The 27,704-nt window shown below is 48.5% G+C and overlaps 1 protein-coding gene across 8 annotated transcripts in view; it reads right to left on the reverse strand.

Annotated features, from left to right (window-relative positions):
• TANC2 (tetratricopeptide repeat, ankyrin repeat and coiled-coil containing 2) overlaps positions 1 to 27,704 on the reverse strand; it is a 247,545-nt gene that overhangs the window by 62,789 nt on the left and 157,052 nt on the right. For all 8 annotated transcript variants that reach the window (XM_056362303.1, XM_056362299.1, XM_056362297.1 and 5 more), the window contains 4 exons: positions 24,016 to 24,279; positions 13,058 to 13,183; positions 4,772 to 5,053; positions 2,374 to 2,507 (listed from right to left, as the gene is read on the reverse strand). In XM_056362303.1, the coding sequence (XP_056218278.1) occupies positions 2,374 to 2,507; positions 4,772 to 5,053; positions 13,058 to 13,183; positions 24,016 to 24,279 (806 nt within the window). The remainder of the gene's footprint in view (positions 1 to 2,373; positions 2,508 to 4,771; positions 5,054 to 13,057; positions 13,184 to 24,015; positions 24,280 to 27,704) is intronic.

Genomic DNA, 27,704 nt, shown 5'->3' on the forward strand with positions numbered 1-27,704 from the left:
GCCAACTGCTCTTGGGGATTGAGAAACCCAAGTGACACCTAGTTAGGCATTCCTGCCAGCATCAGGTATCAAAGGGCCGTTATCTGCATGGATCACCCTGCTTTTAGTAGCCAGGGAAAGGGAGGCAAGCAGATGAGATGCTGGTCTCCAAGGATCCCAGCGAGGCTAACGGCAAAGCTGGGAACAGACCCAAGGTCTCAGAATGCTGAATCAAGCCGTGCCGCTGCTGCTCTGACTCCTCCCGGGAGCTGTTTGCTAAACGCTGTGAAGCTTCTCAGAAGTTCCGCGCGCTGCGTCAGCTCTTCGGGCAGAGGCAGCGAGCTCAAGTGCTCTGAGGTCAGCTCACCAGCCTTGGCATCCATCTTCTCAGGAAGGCCCGATGTCTGAAAGCCGGTGACGGTTATTTCTGGAATCTGCCTGCATTTACAGTGGTTGAAATTTACGGGGAGATGAACGATGGCACACAGTCAGTAATCCCGCAGCGAGCGCAGCAGCCTGTACATCTTCCCAACTCATTTGTCATGTTCTGACAGCAAAACACAGGACTGGTTTTGCAAAAAAATTTTGGCTGGGGGATCAGCAGGGCTTTAGAGCCCTCCTAAAGGAGTCTGCAGCCAAGGTACAACAACCTATTTTTACTTCGGTTTTGGCTATAAAGATTGTTTCTTGCTCTTTTCTCCAGCGATCAGAGATGCAAAAAGGCTTCGGTGCATGATCTATGTACTGGATGTGATACGCTGTTTGAAAGAGCCGTACCCCTTACCTTTTCCAGGAGGAAACTGAAGCTAAAACTGTATCCATTTAGCAATTGCATACGCAGCAGGATTACTTAAGCACTCAGGGGAAGAAAGCCGAGATAGTTGAGGTATTTTAAGCAGAGAGAGTACACTTTCACGGCCCTTCTGGTAGTCTGTAATACTTAAGATTTGCAAGGAATACGATGACTAATGTGTCCTGAACAAAACCAGACCTGGGCACGGCATTCCTTTCGGGAACTCCACGTGGAAGCGGAGAACACCAAGCCTTATGTATTTACACTGATTTCGCACGCCCTGCCTCGCCATCTGGGTGCAGCAGCAAAGCAGACAGGACAAGGCAGTATCTGGCACAAAAAGCCAAGCCAAACACATCCTGGTAATAATTTAGAACAAAGACTTTGCTTGGTATTTTCCTCTCCAAAGCGGGAGCAGGCAACAGGAAAGCATGAACTACTGCCCTCCCCTCCAAAGGTGCAGGAGCAGCAAATCCTCGGATTCCAGAGCAACAGAATGGAAGCAGCGCTAAATCCTGGCAATACGATACAATTCAAGCTGTAAATCTCACCTACCGTAAGTGACAGCTACATACAATCGACTCTGGTGATTTGAGCATCGCTCAAAGGCCATGATCTGTTTTGTCGATGCCCTTCGTCTGGGACAGAGTTAATTTTCTGCTCCGAAGCCACTGCAGGCGCCGGGCTCTGCGGCTGAGTAACCTCTACACTCAGTCAAGGAGTTTTCAGTTTCCCAGGCCCTGCCATGGAGGAAGCTGGGGGGCACAAGCAGCGGGAGGGGGACACAGGCAGGAGTGACCCAAGTGGCCACAAGGCCACACAGACTGTGCATAACCTGGGGGGAGCTGGCGGGGCCGCCGCTCGCATGTGGGGGCTGGCTGGGCATGGCCGGGCGCGTGGTGAGCAGTGGTACGGTGCACCACTTGGGTCTTCTCCTTCCCTTCGGGTTTCATTCCTCTCCCCCCTTTTCATGATAATTGTTATTATTGTTATAGGGTTTTCCCCTATATATATTTTAATTATTAAATTCTTCCGATTTCAACCCTCAAGTTTTACATCCCTTTCGCATCCTCCTCCCCATCCCTTGAGCACGTGCGTGCATGTGCCTGCGAGCGGCTGTGTGGCGCTTAGTTTCTGGTTGGGGTTAAACCACAACAGTCAACTTTTCCCCAAAACGCCCAAGCGCACACAGCAGTAACGCTCCCAGCCTGCGCCTTCACCCGCCGGTCGATACCAGCTCCTTCCAGAATGAAACGCTGGTCAAACACTGGGCAATTTTGTTTTGCAAAAATAAGCGCAATAAATTGCAATTATTCTGGTAACTATGTCATATCGTAACATTTGTAAGGATGAAGTGTGATGGCTGGGAAAGACAAACTCCGGGAGTAGAAGGGGAGTGTATTTGACGTAATGGGAATTTAATTTTACAGAAATAACTTTCCTAGGACAATAAAACCTGTTCCAGAAGTTTTTCTCTAGACTCTCCCAGCCAGCATTTGAACGCACCCATTTTCCAACGCACCAAGCGATGTAAGGCAGGAGACCTTCCACTAGGGTCCATTCCCAAGGACCAAGACATCCCGAGACGAGCGTTCCCGTACCTGCGAAGCCAGCCGCCGCATGGCCTCCTCCTGGCGCCGGCGCATCTCGGGGGTCCCCGGGCAGCTCCCGCTGGTGATGGACGAGTGAGCAGAAGGCGGCTGGGTTAAGGGCAGCTCTCGGTTGGCATCCACATCTGTCCCAAGGGAAGAGGTTATGAATTGCTACAGGATGAGCACGACCCACGTTACTATTACAGACTAGGCAGCTGCTGTTTTCTAGCAGGTCACGCACGGCAATTTAAGTACCACAGGTCCCCTGGTTAGGATTTCGGGCAGCAAGAGGCTGCCAGACCGTCCAGCCAGGCCAGGGGCTCCCCAAGAAACTTCTTTTGGAAGCAGCACTTTTGGGAAGGGCTGCTAAGACAAAGCATTGAGCTTGTCTTATTCATCTTCTCCCCTGTCATTTCATTGACTTTAAAATAATCACAGTAATTGAGTGAACGGTGCTTTCTCGAAGGTGCGCTCTGTCTTCAGGTTTGGTGTATTTTAGGGCACTGCTCTCCTACGCTGCGGTTCTGCCAATAGATCTTCTCTTGTTATGAACAATCGCTTGTTAATTTTGTTCCCAGCCCTTCTTCAGCGGAGACAGCCAATTTCTCTGAATTATGTGCCTGTTTTATAACAAATAAAAGTAGAGCCACGGCTAACATATCCATCTGAAGCCCATTAATATAATCAGAGGGAGAGAAGCAGGAGTAGCACCAGGACCTGGAAAAGGCTTGGAAGCAAATTATGAATTATACTGGCATCATTTCTGTCAGCTTTAACTGCTTTCTACTGTTTTAGTTGTTTCTTTGGCAGCAATTGGCTTTACCAGCACATTGCTACCACAGCCCTTTCACCTGCCCTTTGTGGGTAACATTTTCAAGCCACTCTTCGCTCATAGGTACTCATGTGGATTATTTTTGAATGAGGCCAAGACATACAGGAATCTATGATGTCTAATTCCTGCTTTCTTTATTTCAGGAAGGTTTCAAAAGCAACATTCCTCTTAAGTGCAGTCTGTACTGGCAGAGGGTTTTCCTGAATGGACTGCTGCAACGCACCCTTGAGCTTGACTTGAAATCCTAATGCAAACAACGATGCATTTAATGGCAAACAACAGAGCAGGATGACTGCTGCCTGCATAATGGAACCCCGAATGTGCTAGCGATGATGCACATTCTTGATTTTGAGCATGCAACACCACCCTCACCTGTAGTGTTTCTCTGAGACAGGAATTAAGAGTATGAGGCTGTATGTGCCAGTTCACTAATGCCGACAGCACAACTGCTGTGTCAGGTCGCCTGATTAGCACTCACTATTAAACACAGACTTCACCAAGCATAATAGATTTTACTTTTTTTATCAACATGTGAAATCAAAGGCACTCACAAAACAGTTATTATCTTCTACAGCTAGACTAGGATGTGTGATCTCTTTAGGAAATAAAGTCAAATCAGTTGATTGATTCTGAAGGTCTCCATCCCTGTAAGTAACACTGAGGAGTCGTTCAGCTTTCACCTTCATGGACAGCAGCGTGTGAGCTGTGACCAAGGACCTTCGTCCTTTGTGCACGACAGATGTGGGGCACCTTCTCATTGGAAATACCCAAGCTTTTAGTCTGGAAACAGTTAAGTACAGCAGTCTCTTTAATCTCCACAATCCCTCTAAGCAGACCGGGGAGACATACAGTTGCTGCACTGCAGAGCTGCAGCGAAAATACAGAAGCAAGCCCTGCCTTTCACTTTCATTTCGCTCTGACAGGCGACACTATCCAACATGCCATCGATCGGTGACATTTCAGGTATTTCGACATGGCTAAGAGCACTGCATTCCAGTGAACAGATCTACCTGACACTGAGATACAGTGACCTAGATCCTTAAAGATACCTTTCGCTACCTAGCCCAGTATTTTTAGTCCTGTCTTACTCACTTACTGAGAGCTGAATGACTTTAAAATGTTGTCATCTCTACCTGCAAACATGTCAGCACAGAGTGATGTGAATGGGATGGGACCACAAGAGGTAGAGAAATCCTGAGTGCTGAGCCTGCACAGGCTTGCAATCCATCCTAAACATTTATACCATGATAAACTGAAATAAACAAACCATACGGGAAGGAGAATGCACCAGAGTGGATTTGTAATAACAGAATATTGGCAATTAAAACTGGGAGTCTTCCCAACTGGAGAAAATCTGTGATGTTTCTAAGCCAGAGAGATAAGAGACAGACTATTTTGACTCTTCAAAAAAGTAGATTTGGAGCAGGAGCAGTATAAATATTGCAGGCAGGTGCGTCCTTTGCTTGGCAACAAAGACCAGCCTGAGGAGGAGCAGGATCTTTTCAGCCAAAACCGTTACAAAAGCTGATGGGAAAGGTCTCTGGTTTTTGAAGATGTGTGTGCTGCTGTACTTACGTTTGGGGGAGGCATGTGGGCTATCAGAAGCAATCTGTCTCATCCGTGTGCCGTGGCAACTGAGCGCAACCAGTCTGGAGATGATGGCGGTTTTTCCGAAGCCGATGTTCCCAACGATGACTACGCCTCGGTTGACGCTGGCGTTGGAGCTCTGCAGCTGCGCATCTATCTCGTGGAACACCCAGTCCCGGCCCACGAAGACAGACTCGGTGGTGATGCTGGGCACCTCGAAGAGCAGGGGCTTCAGAGAGATGTCAGGGGGGCGGTAAGGGGCGAAGCGTACTACAAAGGAGAAGCAGAGGGCAAGGACACAAATGTCAATGCTAATGGTAAAACTATAGTTTGGAAATTGCTGTTTAACCTTCCTTAGAAATCTTCTCATTGCAACGGGTAGAAAAACATAGAAGCTTGCTTATTACCCACAGGTTTGTTGTTAAAACCGTCTGGCTCATGCATGGCATTTTCCACCGAAGGGGTTCAGAGAATTTTACAGGGCGAAGTAGTTTACAGCTAGGGGAGGCATAGCTGGAGAACTGAATCTTTTTGCTCAAAGTCACCATAACAGAAGGCCCTGGCAGGGGCAGAACGGTGTGCTCGCCCAGGCAGCGCCTCCCCCCCCCCCCCCCCCCCCCCGTACGGCTGCTCACAGGGGTCTGTGCCCGCTCCCATGAGCGCACTCAAAACAGCCTCAGCACTTAGCAGTGTTAAATCCATCTCAGCAGAGTTATCTCAACTAAAGCCCATAAATGACACCAGATTGTTGAGCGGATTTGCCTAGATGGCAATTCAAACATTTCCTCTTTTCACAAGGAAAAGCGGCGTCACAAGCAGCATCGAGGTACCAAGGAGCACAAGAAACACCTCTCCAGCAGACCACGTGTGCTGTGTGGCGCTAACACCTACAAACACGTGCTGTGTTACCTTTCCCATTTTTTTTTAATGCATTAGATTATAATAAAACATACAACTAGACCCAAACCAGCCTTGAATTTTTTTCAGGAACGCTTCGGGGTGGAGGGAGAGGGCATGTGCCATTCGCTTCATTTGGCACAAGCTGTCGAGGGCAAGCACGCCTAAAAGGAGTAACAACCGCGTGCAGACCCGCTGCAAAGACGCTATTAGAAAGACGAGCTCACATGGTCCACTCTGCCTAACCAGATCTGTAACGGGGAGGTGATATGCATAAATCTATCCCCCCCCAAAAAAATATTTAAGAAGTGAGGGAAGCACTTTGTGCCAGCAGAGACAGTTGCTGGATTTTCCCAATTTACCACCAAAATGGTTTCTTAATTAAAAATGTTCAGAAGGTGGTGGCAGGCGATCCCCGCGGGGGGGGTCAGCCTCACTGCGCGTTTTAGCTCGAACTGTGAATTTCAGAACAGAATTCCAAGTCAGGGCTAAGTGACGTGGATGGAGCCGCATCCATGGGACACGATTTGGGACCTGGACCTGGTACGGCAGCTCTGAAGGCACCTTCCAACTGCAATACACGTATCACACCCGACGTTCAACGCGCGGATCGACACTGATGTGCCTGAGCTGTGCAAAATCTGAGCTGCGGATCGCAGAAGTTGAGCTCAATGTGTTCTGAGTTCACACGGCATGCTGCAAATGAAAACCACCACACAAAATCTAATTGTCTTCATAGCGTATTTCACAAGAAACCCCAGGAAGCTGCAGAGGAGGAGTGCCCCGAGCAGGGCTGCAGCGGGATTTAAGTACAAAATCTACTGGTTTGCTCTGCATTATCTCTTGGCACCATCACGCTCCCGTCACCTACATCAGCTGCTTCCAGCAGAGACGCTTTGGTTCCTTTGAAGTTTTAAAAGCCCTCAGACACTTAAAAGAGCTCACACAACATGCAGGCACTGCTGACTTCTGTCACTTCTTCACTGCTCGCCCTTGGCCATGGAGGCGCGGGCGGTGGTCTGACCCCACGCAGACCCCCCTCCCGGTCTGGCTGGGGGCAGCGCTGCCGCACGCCTCCTGCTCAACTTGTTGGAAAGAGTTTATCAAATTGCAGCACTGGGATGCTTTATCTACATGGGAAGAGGTTACAGATGCGCTACCACCCTGAAGATCCCACTGCAAATACAAAGACGTGTTCTTTGAACAGACCAGCGTGCTGGGTCGAGCTCCGCACCTCGGGACGAGCCCCACTGCCAGGCTGCGCCACAGGTCCCTCTGGAAGCTACGGACCCCAGCGGCGTCTGCTCCATCCAGACCAGTCCCAGCATCGCAGATTGGTGGGGCTGGGAGGGGAGCTCCGGGGGTCGCCCGGCCCAGCCCCTGCTAGAGCAGGCTCTCCCCCAGCAGGCTGCACGGAGCCGCCCGGCGGGTCTGGGTGTCCCCAGAGACGGGGACCCCGCAGCCGCTCTGGGCAGCCTGTCCCAGCACCCCCTCACCCTCAGGGCAGACAAGGTCTCCCTCATGTTCAGGTGGAACTTCCCGCGCTGCAGCTGGTGCCCGTGGCCCCTTGTCCTGGCGCCGGGCACCGCTGAGAAGAGCCTGGCCCCGTCCTCCTGACACCCACCCTCCAGATATCTGTAGGCATCGTAAGATCCCCCCTCCGCCTGCTCCAGGCTGAACAGCCCCAGCTCTCTCAGCCCTTCCTCTAAGGAAGATGCTCCAGCCCCCTCATCATCTTTGCAGCCCACGCTGGTCCCTCTCCAGCAGCTCCCAGTCTCTCTAACTGGGAAGCCCAGTGCTGGCCCCCATCCAGCAGTATCAGGGAGCTCCCCTGACTCCAAGACCCCAGCCCCAGCCCTGCACCCCGATGCCAGCACCGCACTGTGACCCTCCCTGGGAATCCTCCACCTGATGTCCGCAGCTCCAACCACCTCGAAATCCCTCACAGACCTGGCCAGGGAGCTGATCCATTACACCAGAGCTCAAAAAGGGGCTGGGATTTAACGTTACATCAGCTACGCCTAAGGAAAATAGCCTGTATTTAAAAACGTTAGGCGTTTTGAATTTCCCTTTTTTTAACTGATACAGAAAAACGCTGCAGACAGGAGCTGTACTTTCATTCCCACTTGAAAACGATGAATGTGCTGTAAATCTACCCTCGGGTGGAGAAGGCGTTTGAATTGCATGAGCTCCCAAGCAGTTTGTTTGATTCCCCTTGCTGGGGTCTGTCATGTGAGCGCAGCAGGACGCGCTGGCACGGGAAGATGCTGGAGAAGCAAAATCCACGGCGGTGGGAGGGGACGTGGCAGCCGGCTGTGCCGAGTCAGCCCCGGGGCTGCCTGTCCCCATGTCCCCATCACAGCTCCTGCCTGTGGCAGCACCAGCCCGGCTCCTGGTGTCAGCAGGACTGATGGGCTTCCCACCGGAGGATGGATATTGCACGAGCAATAGCGTATGGACGTGGCAGAGATAACCAGCTGTAGTGGTCTGACTTGTGCAAATCAAGCGTTCCAGCAGTGTGTTTGATGAGGGAAATTTTTTGTTTGCATGATGCCACCCAAACTATATATAGAAAAAGAAATAAAAAAGCGAATTAAATCAAAAGACTCCATTTGGAAACCATCAAGCTAAGAGTTGCGCTTGATAAACTACAGCTTTACTTTATTTGTGCGTGCGTGTATATACGTGATAGGTTGTGTTAGTGAGGGAACATGTACAATAACGCTCCTCTGAAAGGCAGAGGTCTAACGGGGACCGAGTGGTCTCAGGGGTAATGCAAGACAGGACGGATTAAATGCAGAGGCTGTGGGACCTGACAAGCTCCTGCTGCAGGTGGTGGGGACCTGGACTCGCACCTTGCTTCACTTCCAGGGGTGCAGGTGGCTTTGAGGCTGTGTGACAGCTACACCTCCAGCCACGCCACCTCAAACAAGACAAAGGACATCCCAAAGACTGGTCTTTACCCGAGTGGACATGACTATCTGCATCGTGGCTGTCACCTGGGAATGGCATATCCTTCCTAAAAAAGGCCTAACAAAATCCCAAGAAGAGACGTACCCACCCACATACCAACGGCCAACGCTCCTGCCCCCCCGACCTGCCAACACCACCAGTCACTGACCACAGCAAAGCCAACCTCTTCTCCTCCAGCCTGGGGGGACACGTCACACCTTCAGGCGTTGTCACCCCAGGGCTCCCGGCGTGGCAGGGGATGCTGGTCAGCATCTCGGCACCAGGGACGCACTCAGTGCCACACTGGTTTGGACAGGAGGGCTGGGAACACGCTTCTTGTCCCACCAGCACCACCTCCACGTGCCAGCAGAAGACATTTCATTTCCCTGTGCTGCCTTTGGAAGACAAGTGCAGCATCAACGTTTTCCTAGCTGGACTGTTGAAAGCATTTATGAATAATTTAACACTGCCATTGACTAATTGCAACCATGTGCCAGATCCTCATTAATTCCCGGTACTGTCTGTTGAACCATGCCAAAATTCTCTCGTTACTATTTATTTCACAGCAGCCAGCGGTCCCCAGGCACAGGCAGGGCACAATCGGGGGAAAGACCCCAGAGCCCTGAAGGAATTTTTCAACTCTGATGAAAAGAGTTGAAAAAAATACCCCAGATCGCAGGGAAAGGAGAACCAGAGAGCAGGAAGGCTGCACCAGAGCGTCAGCGTCTGGGGCAGAAATTAATTAAAGAATAAGCTAATGGAAAGTGCTCCAAAAAAAGAGGGTAAGAAAGTTCAGGAGTAGCGGGGGAGGATGTGTGCGCATGCGTTGGATGAACCCCATTAGCCACTCGACTTCAGTACCTGTGAAAAATCAAAGTACGTGAATAAGCTGCCTTCCCATCCTTGAAAATTTGTCAAATGCTTGCTGGGTTTTATAGTCCTTTTTAATGAAGCATTTTATAGAACATAAGCCAGAGTACCACAGAAATACCCAGAAGTTCTGATAATATCTTAACATAAATTAAACCCATACTTTTCCTGGAAATTACTGTGTGGAGTGGAACAGAACAAGGTCTGGTGGCGTGAAATTTTCATGAGAGTTGATGAAATACCGTGCAACTTCTGTACAGCCCAAGCAATAAATTCAAATCCCAAGCTGAAGCATCGCCTACCATACCCATCCTGGTTCCTCTTCTGCGGCTAAAAACTTCCATCATACCAAACCAAAGCTGGCTGTATCATCTGCACGATTGAAAAAAAAGCCATGGGGCTGGAAATGAGCAGGGGCAGAGTCAGAGCAAGGCCCATCCTGCTACACCGAGAGACTTTTTAGTTATTTTAGCTGTTGAAGGACTCTAAAATGCAAGTTTGGAAATAGTTTGTTTTACAGACTCCCCTCTCTTCAAACGGGATTTTTTTCAGCTACGCTGCCAATCAGCACCCACAGCTCATTAGTTGTTTTACATTTTGTTCTAGATGCGTTTTGTTGCCGTTTGAGCATCCCCAGGTGGAAGATACACCCGGCTGCCGAAAGGGACCGGCACGGAGCGGAGCCCAGGTGGGAAGTGCTTTAATATCTATTAGGGTGAAATGCTGCTCTGAATAACGCTCAGCACCTGCTGTGTCCTTCGTTAAATAAGAACCCATCAATTAGCCAAATGCCTGAGTTTATTTCCTCTGCTTGCTTTAGACTGCAACTTCGAGCATTGTCTTCAATGTGTGCATCGAGCAGGATGAGGCCAGTGCCCATTTTTCACTGGCAGCCTCAAAAGGTTGAACTGGTTTTTAGCATTTTTAAGAAGCTCGTCAAACTCTCTTATGCAAAAGGCGACAGGATTAAACGCATACCACAAGGGGGAAAAAACCCCTGCAAGTAAATGATAAAAGACACTTTAAAGAAAAATGCCACTGCCATATCGCTTATCTCGGTAAATAATATACTGGTGGAGTACGAGCCACCCACTCCTCCGCTCCAAACCTCACCTGAACACCACGGCTCGTCACACGCTGCAGCAGCGCCCGGGAAAAATACATTAAAAATCATAATGGCAACAGGGGGGGTGTTGTAACACCACAAAATGTTGTTGCCAGCTGGCTGCTGCCCCCCGGCGCCCCGCAGCCCTCGCCGTGTGCTGTGGGTTACGGCGCCCCTGCCCAGCTCCAGCCCCCCCGCCGCAAACCGCCACGCTGTGTTCACCCCCAGCAGGAATCTGGCGTGCTCCTGGCTTTGCATCGCAAAATTGCTCCCCTGGTTCAATTAATTGATTTAACCAAAAATAGCAGGGACGGTCTCCCATTTGGTTCCTCTCCACTGGGTTTCTTGAAAACTGGGACCAAATCCGGGGGCTGCAACGTGTCCCCCCAAAACGGGGCCAGGAATCGCTTCACTTTCAGCCCAGTGCCAAGAAGAGAGACATTCCAGTTAAACCCCGTTCAGGATTTCCAGTTGAAACAAAGAGCTTGTGATACTAACAGCCCAGACAGACCCAGTTTCACAGGAACACCTGGGACACGGAGCATCTGGGGGGGGACACCCACCCCCTCACCCTCCATTTCTTCAATGGAAGTATTTCCAAATAGCAGTGGTTTGGTTTTTTCAAATCCTCTTCTTCTCCCTCTCTTTTTAAAAACAGCATGGCACCTCGACCAAGATCAGAAGCAAATTCAAAAAAATTGAAACACTGCTGCTATTCTCATGCAACCTTCACCGAAAAAGGGGGAAAAAAAAGAACAAAAAGAAGAGAGAAAATATGTAGCGCTACATGGTTTTAAAAAGTGTGTCTGGAAAACAATTTGATTCTGTTCCTACAATAAAGTTTAATGTTTTGGATGCAATCACTGCAAATTACGAAGCCTTGGCAAGCTGCTCCCTTCGAACATATGGAAATTTTGTCTGTCAAACTTTGCTTTCTTCACTTTCTGCCTGCTAATACATTTTTATAACCACCTCACCAAGCCAGTATGATTTCATTACAGACTGCGATCCAAAGCAACACAAATCCACTTTTTTCTTCTAGTCAGGGGCTCGTGCATTTGGTAGAGATCCCGGCCGGGCTGTAACAGGGCACGCTCGGGGTGCTGAGCGAGAACCCAGCCTGCCAGCCCTCCCACTCCTCAGCTCCTACCCCAGGATGACAGGCACTTGCAAACCCCCCCCCCCAAAAAAAAAAAACAGAGAAAAAGAAATTTTCACGTACTGCCAGCAGAAACCCTTCTGCCTATGTAAGGGGAGAACAAACAAGTCCGATGGGACAGCAACGACTAGAAAAAAACCCAAACAAGCCCTCTTGGATATTTACTCATCTGTGCAATGCCGAGCGATGGGGACCCAGCACTAAGCTGGATCTGCTGCGGGCGCGGGGCTGTCACGGGCATCGCTTCAGGCTGTGGCCAAAGACCATGCTCGGATTAGGGGGGATGGAAGCGGTAGGGTGGGCTCAAATCCCGGGGGCACGGGGCGAGGCTCGTGGAGTTGCCCGAGAATAAACAAAATGCTAAAATGTCAGCCCTGGCTCCTCTTCTCATTGCTAACGTCTTTTTGGTGGATTTTGCCAGGAAGGACCACAAAAATTTCCCCTCTCAAAAGGCCTTTCAGAAGTCGAAGGCTGCCTGAATACCCGCATTGTGAGCATCCGTGAGAGGGACGTGGCGGGCTGGTGGCCCCATCCCCTGCGCCTGGCTCCTTCCCTGCCGGGATGCTGCAAACCGCAAAGCGGGGACTGCGAGCCTTCGCTTTGCATGAAAAAAGAAGAAAAAAATAGTGGCCCACCATAATTTCTCTTTTTTTTTTCTTTAGAAACCATCAAAGTTTCAGCCCCGCAGGGCTCAGAGATGAGCAGAGGGCTGGCAGGGGGCAATCAGGGAGAGGAATCTGGGGACGTTTTGCAGGAATATCCTTATCTGATACCGGGTGGGTGTATAGGCTCCGTCCCAGGCTGCCCGTAGGCACGCACCGCCGTGGCCGCCGGGCTCAGGGAGGGCAGCACCCTCAGCCAGCTGAACACGGAGGAGATGGCCATCACCCCACCTCGGGGCACGGGGCAGCAATGGAAGGCGGCGCAGGGGCTGCAGTGCCACACGCTGGCTTTAACGTACAATTTGCTGGCTGTGCGCGTGTCCCTGAAAAATGAGGCTGCTCACGCTTTGGGTCTATCGAGTAACACACGGTTGCCTCTGTAATCCCCCTTTCCACCACAGCTACACGCAGCGTGCATCTGGCGAAGCCGACACCTACGGCAGCGCAGAGAAGCGACCCCAGAGCATTGCACCGACGGCGCCTGGCTGGCCAGGGAGCAGCGGGGCACCGGCCGCCTCCGGACAGAGGGAACGTCCTTCCTGACTCCATTTATTTCCTCCTCCCTCCCCGCTGGCCGTGCCGGCAGGGACACGCATCCCTAGGGAGAGGCGGCTCCGGCGCGTTCCTACCTCGCAGGTCCTGCGGCGTGCGGGCACCGGCCATGCTCTGCCGCGGCATTCGCAGGGACGTCCGCAGCGGTGTGTGTCTCTGCTCATCCAGGTAGGCCAGGTCTTCCAGGTGGGCTGAGCTGGTGGCTGCCACGAGAAAGCAAACAACTACGTCACACTTGGCTTTCGGATCTAATACCCTGGTTCTTGGTTTTTTTATTTCTTTTTTTTAAACAAAGCACATGGAGTTGTAACTACATTGAGTCAACACAGCTAAGACGAACCAAGTCCAGTTTCCCCCAGTGAGGAGTAAGGAAGTGTTTTGGTAACTTTTTCTCATGCCCTGTCGGTGTTTGCTCTGGTTTGGTCTCCTGTTGATGTTGACAAATAAATAAATAAAAAAACCCACAGAAAATGGAGACACAGAGTCTCTATTATCTGATCTACATTCTCCCGACGACAAAACTCACTCAGCTGCGTGTGTGCAAAGCCTGACGGAGGCAGTCGACATCTCCTACTACGTAGAAGATTACTCAATAGTGCATTTTACGCTGAAGCCCACAGTCACCTCCTCTTCAATTATTTCAGAACCACTTTGGTTGGATATTAACATTTATCTGTTCAGAAAGCCAGACTTAGCAGCAGGAAAATGAAACTTACAACTGATCAGCAAAAATACACAAATAAATGAGAAAAACGTTACCTGAACTAAAGAAGATAACTTTACTATGCCAATGTTACTCCCTCACGGAAGGATTTTGGTTTCTTTACAATGCTAGATTAAATAGGAATAATTTATTGTCACTGCTGAAGGTGGCACCACTGCAGAAATATGCAGAAGCCGCAGGTAGAACCTTGTCTCACAGGTGGCACCTCCTACCACGATGCACCACGTACAGCAGCCACTCCAGCCATCTGTTTTTAAGCGACACTTTCTCCACAGCTGCCTGATGATTACAAATATTTCTAAAATTTAATTTCACAATGGGTGCTGCAGGGTTCAGTGGGAACTGCCTCCGGAGAAGATCAGAGGGGAATGACCAGCTGATGCTGGCACAAAGCTGCAGCAATCCAATTTTTTTTAAATTTTTTTTAATTGGTGGTGATTGGAAGATGGGAGAAAATGTAGTTTAAACAAAATAAATCTGGATCACTTGCATCCCAATTCACCCACTGCTCTGCCATGTCAAAATGCTTTCAGCCAAGTAATCTACAGAATATTATAAAACAAAGGAATGGAAACTCCACTGCATGGAATAATCTTCCCAATTAGAAACAGAAAACTTAAAAATAGTCTTTGCAGATCACCAGTTCTGTTATTGTCCTGACAACGATGTCCAGAGTGCACGTACCAGTGGACACCACGCTGCTCAGTATGGGGCTGCCCAGCACTCTATCTGATACCACCTTTTGCTTCTTTAGTTTTTGGTCAATTCCCATAACAAGATTATTATTTTAATTTGAACTAATTCATTAAATGACTCCTTCAAAGACTACCCGTGAAGCTGACATGAATTCTTCGCTGTGAAACAGGTAAATATTTTGATACAGCTCTCCAGAGGAGCTCAGGGCACTGGACTTTGAACCCTTCCTCCTCGGCACCCGACACAAGATGCGACAGTCCCATAAAACCAAAAGGCAGAAAATTGCAAGAGAAAACTAAGAGAAACTTTTTGTTTTTCCTTCATACAATGCCTAATGACCATGCAAAAACCTTGACAAGTTTGTGTTGCAGTCAAAACCCAAGCAAGATTCAGAGACCGTAAGCAGGGGCAGGGAGAATGGGCTCAACGCTGGCAGCGGGTTTTAATGCTGTTCAAATTACCTGAACTCGCTAAATAAGTTTTAAGAAAAAGATGGAGAGACAGACAGAGGGCAGACAAAAGGTAAAACAACAGGAGCAAGAAAAAGGGGAGATAAGCCCATCAAAGGCTGTTTGTAGAAGCCCGTCATGCTCTTCTGCTCTTGTACAGTTGATGAGGTGTCCGCGGCGCAGGAGCGGAGCAGAGCTGAAACGCTGCCATGAGGCAGACGTGGCTCTGGCACGTCAGGCAGGTCAGTCCTGCCCCGCTTCACCCTCCATCCCACCCGCCGTACCTGCACCAGCTGGGATATGCTGGGACGCCCCATCCCCCGCAGCACCCGAGGCCAGGCTGGGGGGCTCCGAGCACCCTGCCCCGGGTGTGTGTGGGGGGCAGCCAGATGCTCCTTAAGGTCCCTTCGAACCCAAACCCTTCCCTGACTCTACACACGTGGGGAAGTCGCACACGGGGCTGGCCAGCTTTGCCATGAAAAGCAGGACCGTGACAGATAATCCTTTCCCGTAAATCAACGTCCCTTCTCACTGGATTGTCAGGCAAGAAGATAAAAAGCAGCCAGACAGGAGCGCTCAGCACTGGCGGCTCCTTTAGGATGGGCTGAAAACCCAGACCAGAAACAGTCCTGATTGATCCTGGGGAAGCTCAGAAAGCCCACTCCCTAAAAAAAAAAAAAAAAAAAAAAAATCAAAGTGAATGCTTTTTTTTCCCCATTTGTAAATGGCACTGCAGTAAGCTCATGCAGACCATTCAACCAGGATAAGGGTTATCGCCCTTTCCAGGCATATTTTCTACCCCTGAGCAGGAGTTACTAACACGTTACACACAGCTGGGCAGCTCTGCTCGCCCAGGCCTCGCTGCATACAATACACAAACTCGGTGGCCACAGGAACTGCTGTTCCTCTGCGGAGACACTGCCCTGTCTCCTTCCCGACTTCTGTTCAATGTCCTCACGAATTCGGCTCAAGTTACCCTGTCGGAAAGAAAAAAGGAAAGAAAACAAAACTCCCCGTATTGTGCTTGCTGATAAATATATATATATATGTGTGTGTGTGTGTGGGAGTGGGTGGGTGGGTGTCTCTCTCTGAGCCGCTGAAGGACAGTTTCCTCCCCCTAAATCCCATACTCAGCCCTGCTCCAGTCCCATTTTCATCCTGTCAAGCATGCAAAGAGCCATCAAGGATGACCAGAAACATTAATCTTGCTGGTAATTTAATTTCTTCATACAAGACCATTCAACCTAACAACAAACTGATAAAAGCCCCTTTTTCCAATTTATGTAGCAATGGTTAAACCCAAGAATTATTCCCTCCCTAATCAGTCATCACTAAAAAACTAAAATAACTTTTTTTTTTTTTGAAAATTCACATTGGTCCTCGAGCAGATAATCAGTTTTACGACATGATTATTACCAATAATTTTTTGACTTGCAGTGGGCACACCAAGGTTGCCAGAAGACCCGGCACCGCCGACGCGCAGCGAGGCCAGCGCCGAGCATCCTCCTAACGCCAGGCGGTGACTGCCGGGGCACAGATCGTACAGCCACACAGCCTGCGCTGCCCAAACCGCATCCGAGTCTCCAAATGGACGCGACTTCTTGCAGCGGATTGTGTCAGAAGCATCAACACCTGGCTGCTCCACAACTAGCGCGGGGGTTCCCTAAATCGGTGCTAATTGTGCTCGTTTAAAGCTGTGGGAAAAACCTGGATGAAGAGACTCCCTGCCAGAGTGCCCAGGGTTTGAAGCCCAGTTTTCCGAACTCTGCCAGCTGCTCCGATCCAGCACAGCACCTCCTGCTCCGCACAGCACCTCCTGTAACGGAGGCAAAACCCCGCACGGCGTGTTCTTCACTTGCCAGTATCGGTGCCTCAACTTTTTCCTTCCGAGAAGGTTGACCTTTCTTCTTTTTTTTTTCTCCCTTTTAAGTCCTCCAAACCGGCTTTTAGAATAGCTTCAGATGAACAGAATCCTGTGATACTTCTAAAGCCCACGGTCAATCGAACAGATATAGCCAGGTGCCTCCATGACAATGTTCTCACCTTCTCCTTCTGGGCCACGGGATCTTCTACTCATTGTGCAGGGAAAGGTTTTCACCACGAAGCCAAGTTTCCTGAAGCCTAAATGATGGACAACCGGTCAGCACAGCTGTCAGTGCAGGGCCGCACTTTGGAAACATCCTTAGGGAATGGCTTCCAGCCTACATCCGCGCCAGCCAGCAGCTACAGGGAGGGTTAGCGATGCTGGGACTTCGATGATTTCTGCAGAACTTAAATTTTGCCAGCACTTGTGGAGTCACATAATTAAAAAGCTTTTCTAATGCAAAGGGTTGAAAAATGTTTCTAAATTGCATTAATCTTCTAGGAGGTGGAAGAGGAGCAGGAAGCGAGGGTGGCAGGCGGCAGGGGCACTCCACCAGGTGTGGAGAGCATCTACCCGACGTGTCACCTGTCCTGGTGGCAGCTGGGTGGGAAAGGGCTTCCCAGCAACAACTCAACATTTTCTGAGTCCTACAATACACGTGCAGGCTCCTGGAAGAAGAATTGTTCCATTTCCTGGGAAGAATTGCAATCCCGTTGGTGGGTTTTTATTTTCATTCTATTTATTTAAAGAGTCTGCATTTCAGCCCCTGTCCTGTCTGCGGAAGGCGAAGCCAGCTGCAGTCCCAGATGTTTTCTGGGGGACATGACGACTTTATGTGCTGCCGGAGAAGAGCAGGATGACAGCCAGTGGCCCGATTTACTGCTGGTGCTGGGAGAAGCCAGGAGTTATCCCTCAGCAGCCCAAAGCCAGGCTCCCTTCCTGCCTTCACCATCATCATCATCCCACAGCCGCCACCGAGGTGGCTCGTACATGCAGACAGTGCGAGCTGTCGGATCCATTGCACACTTTGCCACGGGTTATTTCTGCAATTGTCAGGACAACTATCCTGCTACTGCTCAGGCTGAGAACTGAGATTTATCTTCCTGATTTAGAACCAAGGAATAATTAAAAAGACCTCAGGCCGGGAGAACCAGAAATAATTTTTCCTGTGAATATGCTTCTATACTTCAAAAATCACGCAAGATCAATCTATCTTAGAAAATACAATATTAAACTGTTGAAAGCTTCCCCTCGAAGCCGAACCTTATTCCGTGTAACAGGAGGTGGTGGCTGCAGCTGAGGACAACGGAGAAGCAGCAGCACCTCCTGAAAAGTGCTTGCACATCGCCAGCGCAACTCTCCCAAGGAAATGGCAAACAAATAGTGGAAGATAATTCACTGTTGATGCACTATGTGAATCACACCCCAAACAACCAGACTTGAAATTCCTCTTTGGGCAGCCCAGGGAGGGGCGGGTTTTGCAGGCAGGGTGATCTGGGGATGCGGGATTGCTGGGGGAGGGGTGCTGCTCGCATCTGAGTCAAGGGATTCAGCTTGCCATGGCTGATGCATGCAGGGTTTTTTTTATATATTACCAGGTATTCTCCATGTACCCCAAATTCAGGTTCCTGACAGCTCTATTAATAAGTGTGTTTCAGATTTAATGACTTCTAATTTTTGGCTGGATTATCCGGTTTAAGTTATTGAGAAATGGCCAAACACAATGCTAAGGATTTGGGGTTTCTCCAAAGCATCTTCATGTCATCTCTCTCCTTGGAACAATTCATGTGAAGAGCTGCATCTAATTCAGAGTCAACCATACCCCATCACAAGAAAGTAAAAAAAAGAAAAAAGGTGTAAATTGTGGTGATGCTGCACCACAGCTACCATGGCAGGGCTGGCGGAGAAGCATGTGCTCTGCGGCCGATCTCATTCCAGCTCCCTTTCCCCCTGCTGCAGTGCCTTGTGTTTGACATCCCATTGTTCTCTGTGCTATTTTTGTACCAATTCTCTTTCCCCTGGGCAGAGTTAGAAGTATTCCTAACAAGCTTCTGCTCTCCTTCCTCCCGTGTGCTCTTCAACGGGGTCTCGCTGCGGCTCCGCATCACACAGCTCCAGAGAGGGACCACCGCTCCCGCCCGGCTTCCCCGGCCTTTCCCCAGGCTCCTCTGGAGAAGCCATGGGACGGAGGAAAATATGAACTCAATTCAGCAGGAAAACCCCCATTTATTTCTGTCATCAGTTGCTTCCAATCACTTCCCTCACCTGCTCAAACCCCGCTGCTCGATCTCGTGTTTGCCTGCCCTCCGGAGAGGGAGGGATTTGCTTTTCTGAGCATCACACTTTCCACGTCCCGTTTTATACCTGTTCTCGTGCTGTCAGCTTGTGCTTCTGCCCGGTGCGGTGCAGGCAGAGGCAGGCAGGCCTGCCAGATCCTCAGATCTCTGCCAGAACCACCCCCAGAGGGCCAGCTGCTGGGATGCAGGATGCTCCGAGATAACAGCTGCTCCCCGTGCTCTCACAATGACGGGATTTACAGGCATTTACACAAATCCTGCCCTCACCTCCAACAACATACCTTCCTAACGAATAAAGATTTCCAAGTTAATAACTAATAACGTATTTGCTGTTATTTTCTATTCTCCACAAGGAAAAAGAGAGGAGCCAGTACTAAATAATGGCATTTTAACTCTCTATTAATGCTTAAACAGACCTTATAAACCATGCACATGGCCGAAGTAACACAAGATTTCATGTTTGGTTTCACGGGGAATGGAAACAGAGACGTTCATTGTGTAACCAAAACGCAAAATTTCCCAAGAAATTCGTGTTCATTCAAAAATCTGAATGCCCAACTCCAGTGCCGACAATGATTAGTATAAAAAAATATTGAGGTATAAAATGAATTACTGTGCATATTTGCTGGGGATGGGGTAGGAAGCCAAGGCAGCTGAAACTTTCTGTTTCTGGGAACAATAAAAGAGCAAAGCAAATGGATTCATATGGGGCTCGACTGTAAAATGGAGTTTTAAAGAATTACTGGAAGACCTGGGATTACTTTTATAGGTTTTTTTTCTTGGATCATAACCTCTCTAAATTGCAGCCCCCTCTCATCTTGGAGCACACCCCATCTCTCCTGACAGGTAAAAAGTCCCGCACCGTGCAGAAGTACCGACCGCTTGCTTTCGTTCTTTTGGGTAGTTTTTTTGCAAAGAATTTCGCTAGCAGCTCCTGCCTGCCCCTCTGAAACCATACCCAAATCACTGGAGAACAGGTAAATGCAACAACAACAAAAAAGAGAATTATAACTGCTTTTTTGGTACTTGCTGTGGCTACCAGTACCACAACCATGGAGGCTGCTCTGGACCCTGTGCCAGCGCCGCTGCCGAATCACCGACACTTTTTCCGTATCATCACCCTGGCACAGACGCACATTACCCCGGCTCCCTGTTTTGTTCCCTTCCATGTCCTGCCTTTCCTTTTTTTTTTAAAGCTTTGTGATTTGGGGTTGTGGTTTGGGCTGGTGGTTACAGGGTTGCACTTTCCGAACGCCACGTCCTGGAGAGGTAGCGCACACCGCCCCGCGCTCCCTGCCTGCACTGCGTAGGAAGGGAAGGGAATTTCCTTAATTAAAACTAAGAAAATATGTAATTTGCTTTTTTGTGGGTGTCCCCTCTCCCCCCAGTTAAGTATAATATAGCACTGGCTAAACAAAAAGGATTTGAGCTATAACTTGAGGTTAACAGAAAATATAACCACTGCCCTGTGCACAACCAATTTAAAATACTGTTTTAAAATCCTAAAATGCTAACGTGACTTTTTCTTCTCTGTAACCAAGGGTGGTTCTAACCTGGTAGTCCGTTACATTTGACATAGTTAGGGCTGGAGTTCACCCAAATAAGAGTGAATTTTCAAGTTATATCAGGACTAAACTTGATTTTTACAACTATTTCCTCAACAACATGATCATCATGTAAATGAAGCTGTCTCAAGACCACTGAAGCCAGTGCCATTACCAGAATTTTAGAGCCTCAAGAGGGATTTAACAAAAGCAGTTCAACACCAAGGAAATCCAGCTGTGCCCAGGTGGCGAAGCTGGAGGAGCTGGGATCTCTCCCCTGTGCCCAGTGCAGGAATTCACCTCCAGCAAAACGCTGCATTTCCCCTTATTTTCCCATCTAATGTGGTGGAACAGTTAACGGTAAAGCTTTTCAGAAAATTCAGCCACCTGACCTTAAAACGCTGAATTCAAGCAGTCTGAATCTGCAGTCTTGTTTGCCAAAACAAGAAGCTACTAAATGCACAATATTAAAATTATTTGGTACATCTTCTCCGACTGCAAGAAACTAGGAGAAGCCAAGGCCAATACCCACGGGGGGCCACCGTGCCCTGCACCCCGCCAGAGCGGGCCACGTTTCAGTTTCCAAGCTGAAAGCTGTACAACTGTTTCATGCCAGTTGGTTTTCTGCAATTTAGCTGATGGAAATCCAAATTTCTCAGCCTGCGCTGTGGCAACAAGTCTTTTCTCCCAAAGAGAAGAGGAACACACCGGGGGAACCAATTCTCTTTGTGAATCGATAGGGACTTTGTAAGTGAAATGGCAGAGAGAGTATAATCTAGAAAAGACCAAAAAATCTTGGAATTCCAGAGAGACATAACTAAAAAATGCTGAAAGAATATTTACCTCCACCAGCCTGCGAGAAAGAAAGTGCAGATGAAATGCTAACTTGAGAAGATGCTCTTTAAAGGATTCCCTGGGGAGATCAAAACCAATTTTTCTCTATCAAAAAAATTTTGTCTTGTTTTGAGACAAAAGGGACAATACGGAGCCAGGCTGGGCTCCTCTCCGCATTGACAAAGCCCACCTGCCAACGGTGCACGGAAGCGATTTTGGGAGCTGAATTGAATTTTTAGCTTTGAAAAGATTTGCTGGAATTTGAAGGTGGCATGGGCTTGGTGCCTGGGCTGCCCCCCTCCTCTAAGGGGGATGGCTGTGACGTGTGGTGGCACCGATGGGAACGTCACCGAGAGCTGCTCATGGGGGTACTCGGAGGGAAGGAGCGGCTAGTCTCTCCTTACGGTTTCCCCCCGCCTCAAACTCTGTATTAATGCATAGAGAAGATGCTCACGTTTTGCTTAACATCCCTACCCCGCGCCGTAACTCATCAGCACCGGCCACCAGGCTGCGGAAGATGCGCTCTCACTGCCTTCAGAGCCCGGCTTTTAAAAAGGTACACAGATAGGGCAACCCAGAAATCTCAGCCACTTGCCAAAACCCAGACGTGGCTCTGCCAAATCCACCGTCCCTCTTTGGCATCTTATGGTACACGAGAGCCTGGAGTGGGATGGAGTTTCTTTTGGATTTTGATTGGGGTTCTTTTGGGGTGTGTGTGGGTGGGTCTGTTTGGTTTTTTTAAGAGAAAGTGTTTACCAAAAAAAGTACTTTTAATTGTTTCTAAAGAAATATGCAATAAAATGCGAGATGAAGCCAAGACGTGTTGAAGAAGTGCTTCCAGTGGGAAGCTGGTTGGTGAGCGAGGGATGCGTTACGGCTGCTTGTAAGGCTGCTATATGGCACAATAGTGTTTGTTCCTTATTCAGAGATATTCAGAGAGAAGCTTAAAAGCCCCAAAACAATCAGAAAACAGAAGACAAAAAAGCCAGAAGGTCTAAGTGCTGCCATGATCTGCTTCCCAAGAATAGACTGCTTATATATAATTTCAACCTTTTTTTTATTTTTTTGTGTGGGGGGAAAGACAACAACGGTGTTTTAGCAAAGCTGTGGTTTCACGATCACCTGAAAATGTGGGCTATCAGCAAAAGAAAAGCAGCCTTCTGCCCCGCTCCCCGCCACGCTTTGTCGCCACACTAGTGACCTGTGGCTCAAACTTGATATTGATGTTTTCTGGAGAGTTAATTTTCAGTCGGATTAGTCTACTGATCTGGTTTATCAAACGGCTACCCCAAGTGTAGCTCTGGTGCAAGGACACGGAGCTGGCAGTCAGCGCAGGATTAACCTTGGGCAATGGCACGTTTTGCAGATAGGCTGAAGTCAACCATGAAACCACATCTGGTTTCCCTCTCCCACCATTCACGCACACAGATAACGAGGTCAACTGCTCTGGGGAGAAAACCCATATAAATCTATTACCTAGAAAACATAATTTTCTAGTTCCATAAACTTACACGAGATAACATGTAATCATTTGATGATAAAAGGTTAAACCAAATCTTGCATTCTTGTGCATAGTTACCACCACCACAATTTATCCTGGGATGCAACTGTGCTAGCTGACATACGACTTAAAAGCAGCAAAACCCCCAGAAAACAAAATTGTCTGGAAGGAAAAGGTATTCCAGAATCTTGCCAGATTGTCTTCTTTTGAAACAATATTTGCCTCTAAATGCATCAAGCAAGCTAACAGCTTCCCAAGCCAATTAAACCAACACATATGCATATTTAAATTGCTGGTACCTGACCTACCCTGTTTCCTTTCGAAGGTGTTTGCACAGTGTCATTTGTAAGAAATGAACCTCAAGTAAACAGGCTACGCCAGCCGAGCTTCCCGCTTTCTCCTGTCCCCTTTCCGCTCTGAAATCCCAGACTTTTAGTCCTTCAGACATAGCAAAGTAGCACGTGTCGTTGTACCCCCCTGCTTCGGGCACCCAGATTTTAGCATCTATAAAATCTCATGTGACTGTCCAAAGTGGGATTAGAAAGGAAACCCAGTCCAGTTATGGAGCGAGCCTGGCTGGGCAGGGATGCTGCTCCCGGCTCTGTGTGCCTGGGGGCTCTGGATTCTCTTAACCCCAAAGGTCTTAAGACCTTCAGAGAAGGTGAGACACTTGATTTTACTTGCAGTACCTCCTTTGAAAGGGTAGAAAAGGCTATCGTGTCTTGGAATCACGTGGTACTTCAAACCCAAGATTATTTGCAGTGCAATAATAGCAAAGAACCGTCTTCCTTTAAACAGTCCCCAACAACCTTACAGTTGTACAATTTCGTACAAAAGGGGCCACGGACTGCTGAAATAACCATCAAACACCAGCACAACCAGTTTTCCCCACAGAAATTTTCCATTTAGAAGCAAGGAGTCAAATGAAATGACAATTTTTGTCATGCTTAATCACCGAATCATAGAATCACTGAGGTTGGGAAAGGACCTCTAAGATCACCGAGCCCAGCCCCAGGATGACTACGGAAAGGAGCTTTCTCCTTGGATCACAGGGACATGAGAAGGGCTGTGACATGCGCGCACCGTCTCGCACTCTGACCTCAAGGCAACGACGTTTATTTCTTACCTGCTACCGAGTTTGGCCGTGGCATAAGGTAAAGAGGAATAGACTGCACTGACTGGGACAGGACCGTCTCCAGGTTCCTCTCCGGGATTTTGTTCAGGCTGTAGGTGGAGGCCGTCATGTTCTCGTCCACGCGGTACAAGCAGGAGTCCATGCTGGATTTCTGGGACTGCCAAGGTTTCAGGTTTCCTCCGGATCCAAGTTCTTTACTGCTCTCCCCTCCATATTTAGTGCGTTCCACGTTTTCTGAGTAGCTTGTCAAAGTAGCTTGAAGGAAGAAATTATAAACAAAATGAGTAACGAAGAAAGAACGGCTTGCACACATGCTGCTCTGCACCGAGTTGTGCAATGCAATAGCCAAAAAGCGATGTTCATCATATTTTCCACATTCACATAAATCAGAGATTATGGAGTTTAGTTTTTAATGATACTGTTCCTGCTTACAGCTTCTAGAAGAACATTTAGGCTACAATGTTTTGGCTCATACTGATAAAAGCCATTTGTAATTACAAAGAGTATTAAAAATCGTGTGCGTATTCAAATATGCAATTCCAGAAACCAGAAATTACAAAGGCAAAAAATATCGGTGCTCCTCGGACCTTTTTCTTTGCATGGCAGTCACCACCTTTCCAGGGAAGGGCTGTACGAGTGCACAACCTCGTGATGCCGGACAGCGGGGAGCCGCCGCATGAACCACCAGCCCTCACGGATTAGCTTGGTTCAGGAGCCGAACCCAGCGTCTTGTTTGATTGACAGCAGGTTTTTACGAAGCTTGACTGCAATCCACACGTTTTCCCTGATACTATTTCATTTTGCAGATCAGGACTGTGGCTATACTGACTTTCACGTGGGGAAGAGACACCACCAGTCTGCACCGCTACCATCACCTCCCCATCGGTATTTTCTCTTCTGGATTCTGATGCAATTATCCATGGGCTGTAACTCCCTTCGGGCTGTTGAATTCCCTTTCATCTTTAGTCTCCCACATATTCAAGGTCATAACCAGACCTCTCAGTCATGGGGAGAAGGTCCCAACACCCTATGCCAGCTTCTCGGAGCGTCAGACTTGCCTGCTTCCTAACCTGGGGGTTGGGGATGGGACAAAAGAAAAGGGAAAAACCAAACAAACCAACCCCCCAGAAGAGAGCTCCTGAACCAGAGCTCACTATCCTCTCATCGCCCCAGCCACACGCATCTCCACTGCTATTCCAAACCCTGAAGTTCAACGCAGCCCTGAATACCCTGATGTGCCCTTGTGCTTGTAGATCTGCCTGCAAAATCCACTGAAATCAGGCATTTTCACATAACGGTGGCAAATACCTTTCCCAGTCCAAATTCTCTGCTAATTTCTGTGCCATCTGTCCCTGGACACCACAGCGTGGGTCTCCCATGTCTTGTCAGCAGCACAACTCACACCGGGGCGCCTCCTCAGGGGCAGCCTCGGTGCCACAAAGCCCACTCCTCGACCAAGGGAGATGCTGCCTCATTAACACATTAATTTTTATATCGATAAACACAAAAATATATCGATATTATATAGATAAACACAAAAAATAAATTACTCGGAAGGCTCACATGCGTTTAAACTAAAGCTTTTTCCAAAGTTTTGTGAGTGAGCAGCCTAGAGAAGACGTTCCAGCCAAAGCGCACAAAACAAAGGGTTACGTCGCTGGTTTTTCTGAACACACCCAGCAGCAGAGCGCTACGTGGTTTAGCCCATCATTTGTTGAGTACAGGAACGAATTCACTGCCTAAACCCAGGTGTTCAGTCTGAACTCTCAGCAATACCCACACAGAGCTGATGAAATACAGAAGTGTTGACACTGAAAGCCGGGGGCTTGGGATGCCCCCCCCCCCCCCGAGGTGCCACCAGACCTTGCGACTCCATCCCCAGTGTAAAACCGTGAACGAAATGACCAAGGACCAATCGGGCTTAATTAGAAACGTTAAATGCTATTATAATAGGAATCGAAATTAACTGCTGACATCTGAAGTCATGAAATCGTCATGGAAAAAAACAACCCAAGACCTGTAATTCGTTCATCCACCCCAACAAACTCTATGCAGCTCCAGCCCCTACCCCTATTTCTATCATTTTATTTCTCAGTATGAGTTTCCTGTCTATGCAGCGGGATCAATACCTTCCTATCTCATCAAGCGTTACAAAATTTAGCTGTTTGTAACATATTTGAAACCTAAACCCAACACATGCAACTGCTAAGAACCAGTACTTGTTTGTTGGCATTTAAAAACCAGTTTGCTGTCAGGTACACCTGTTTACACTTCAGCATAGGAAAAGAAGATAAACCCGAGAAACAGATGTTCACAGATTTGTCTCGCTTCCTCAAACTGTTTAATAGTGAGAAAGATGTTTGAAATGGTTTTCTAGAAAATCTCTGTTTCAAAGCCTGGGTCTGCAGTGCCAGGCGTACTATGTTGTGCATTTACAGAAAAAAATAATATCCATCGATCTGTTAAAATCCATTGATTAAAAAAAGCTATCTTAGTATGTGTCTAACTAATCTTTGTAGAAACACATCAGCATCTGAAATCAATCACCTTCCAACACATCAAGCTGAGGAAAAGCAAAACAACTATGTGTCAAAATAAGTTTTCTCTAAATGAAGAAAAAAAAAAGAAAGAAAAAAAAAAAGAAAGAAAACAAGAGCTAATAAGTCCTGCTGGCCCCTTTTCTGATTGTCAATTTGTGTTCATTTTAAACATAATTTTCACTGTTTTACACTAAAGCTGGTTTATGCGCAAACTCTTCATTGAATCAGGTATTTAGGATTGTTCCCTGTGGATTAATTTACCTTCTGAACAGCCCTGGATGATATAAGTACTGCTACACAGGCTGGAAGCAATTGCTCTGTGGACTTAATCTCTTCTATGAGCTATTTTAAACCAAACCAATTTTGACTTTATTTAAAAGGCAAAAGCGTGCAGTTAGCTACGAGCCAGCAACATGAACCGACACGCAGAGCGTGTCTCCTGGGGGAACTAAAGCTCACTAACGGCGCGACTCGGGGAGCTGCTCAGAAATTACAACTGCACAATCAAAACCTGAGAAAGCCACGTCGCATTTCAGCAAATTCGCGTTATCTGCAACCGCTGAGGCTGACGCCGCGTGTTCTGCTCCGAGGTAAAAAGCTGGTGATGCGAAGTTGGTTGATGTAAAGGGAGTACAAAGGTTTGGGCAGCCCCGAAGCGGCGGGGCAGCTGGACCCGACAGCCACGTAGCCCCCTCCCACCGCAAATATTCTGTTCTACTCCATTTCTTGGGCAGAACGAATTTCACGTCACTCCCCGGTAGCATCAAGCCCATGACCACTCACAATCAGAAAGAAACCTGCAAAATAACATTATTTCTGTAAGCTTGCCATACCCACACCCTAAACTTTCCAGCAGTGCTGAGGGTATTCCAGGACAGGGGCTGTGCAAGCCCCCCTCCCCATCACCGCCCGTGGGTGCTTCACAGTGCCCATCCCTGCTGCATGGCGAATGACGACCCACCCTCACATCACAACAGGACTCCTGTCGCATCACTACATCCCTAAATCCTATCTCCATGTTAAAAATCTTCCGGGCTTTAATCCAGAAGCGGAGAAGCTGAGTGAAACAGGCAACGGCAGCTGCAAAGCGACATGACGACATGGCTGTCCCTGCTCCTGTCGTCAGGCAGCTGGGGGGGG

Source organism: Falco biarmicus, chromosome 17 (genome assembly GCF_023638135.1).
Source record: "Falco biarmicus isolate bFalBia1 chromosome 17, bFalBia1.pri, whole genome shotgun sequence".
In the NCBI taxonomy this organism is placed as follows: Eukaryota; Metazoa; Chordata; class Aves; order Falconiformes; family Falconidae; genus Falco; species Falco biarmicus.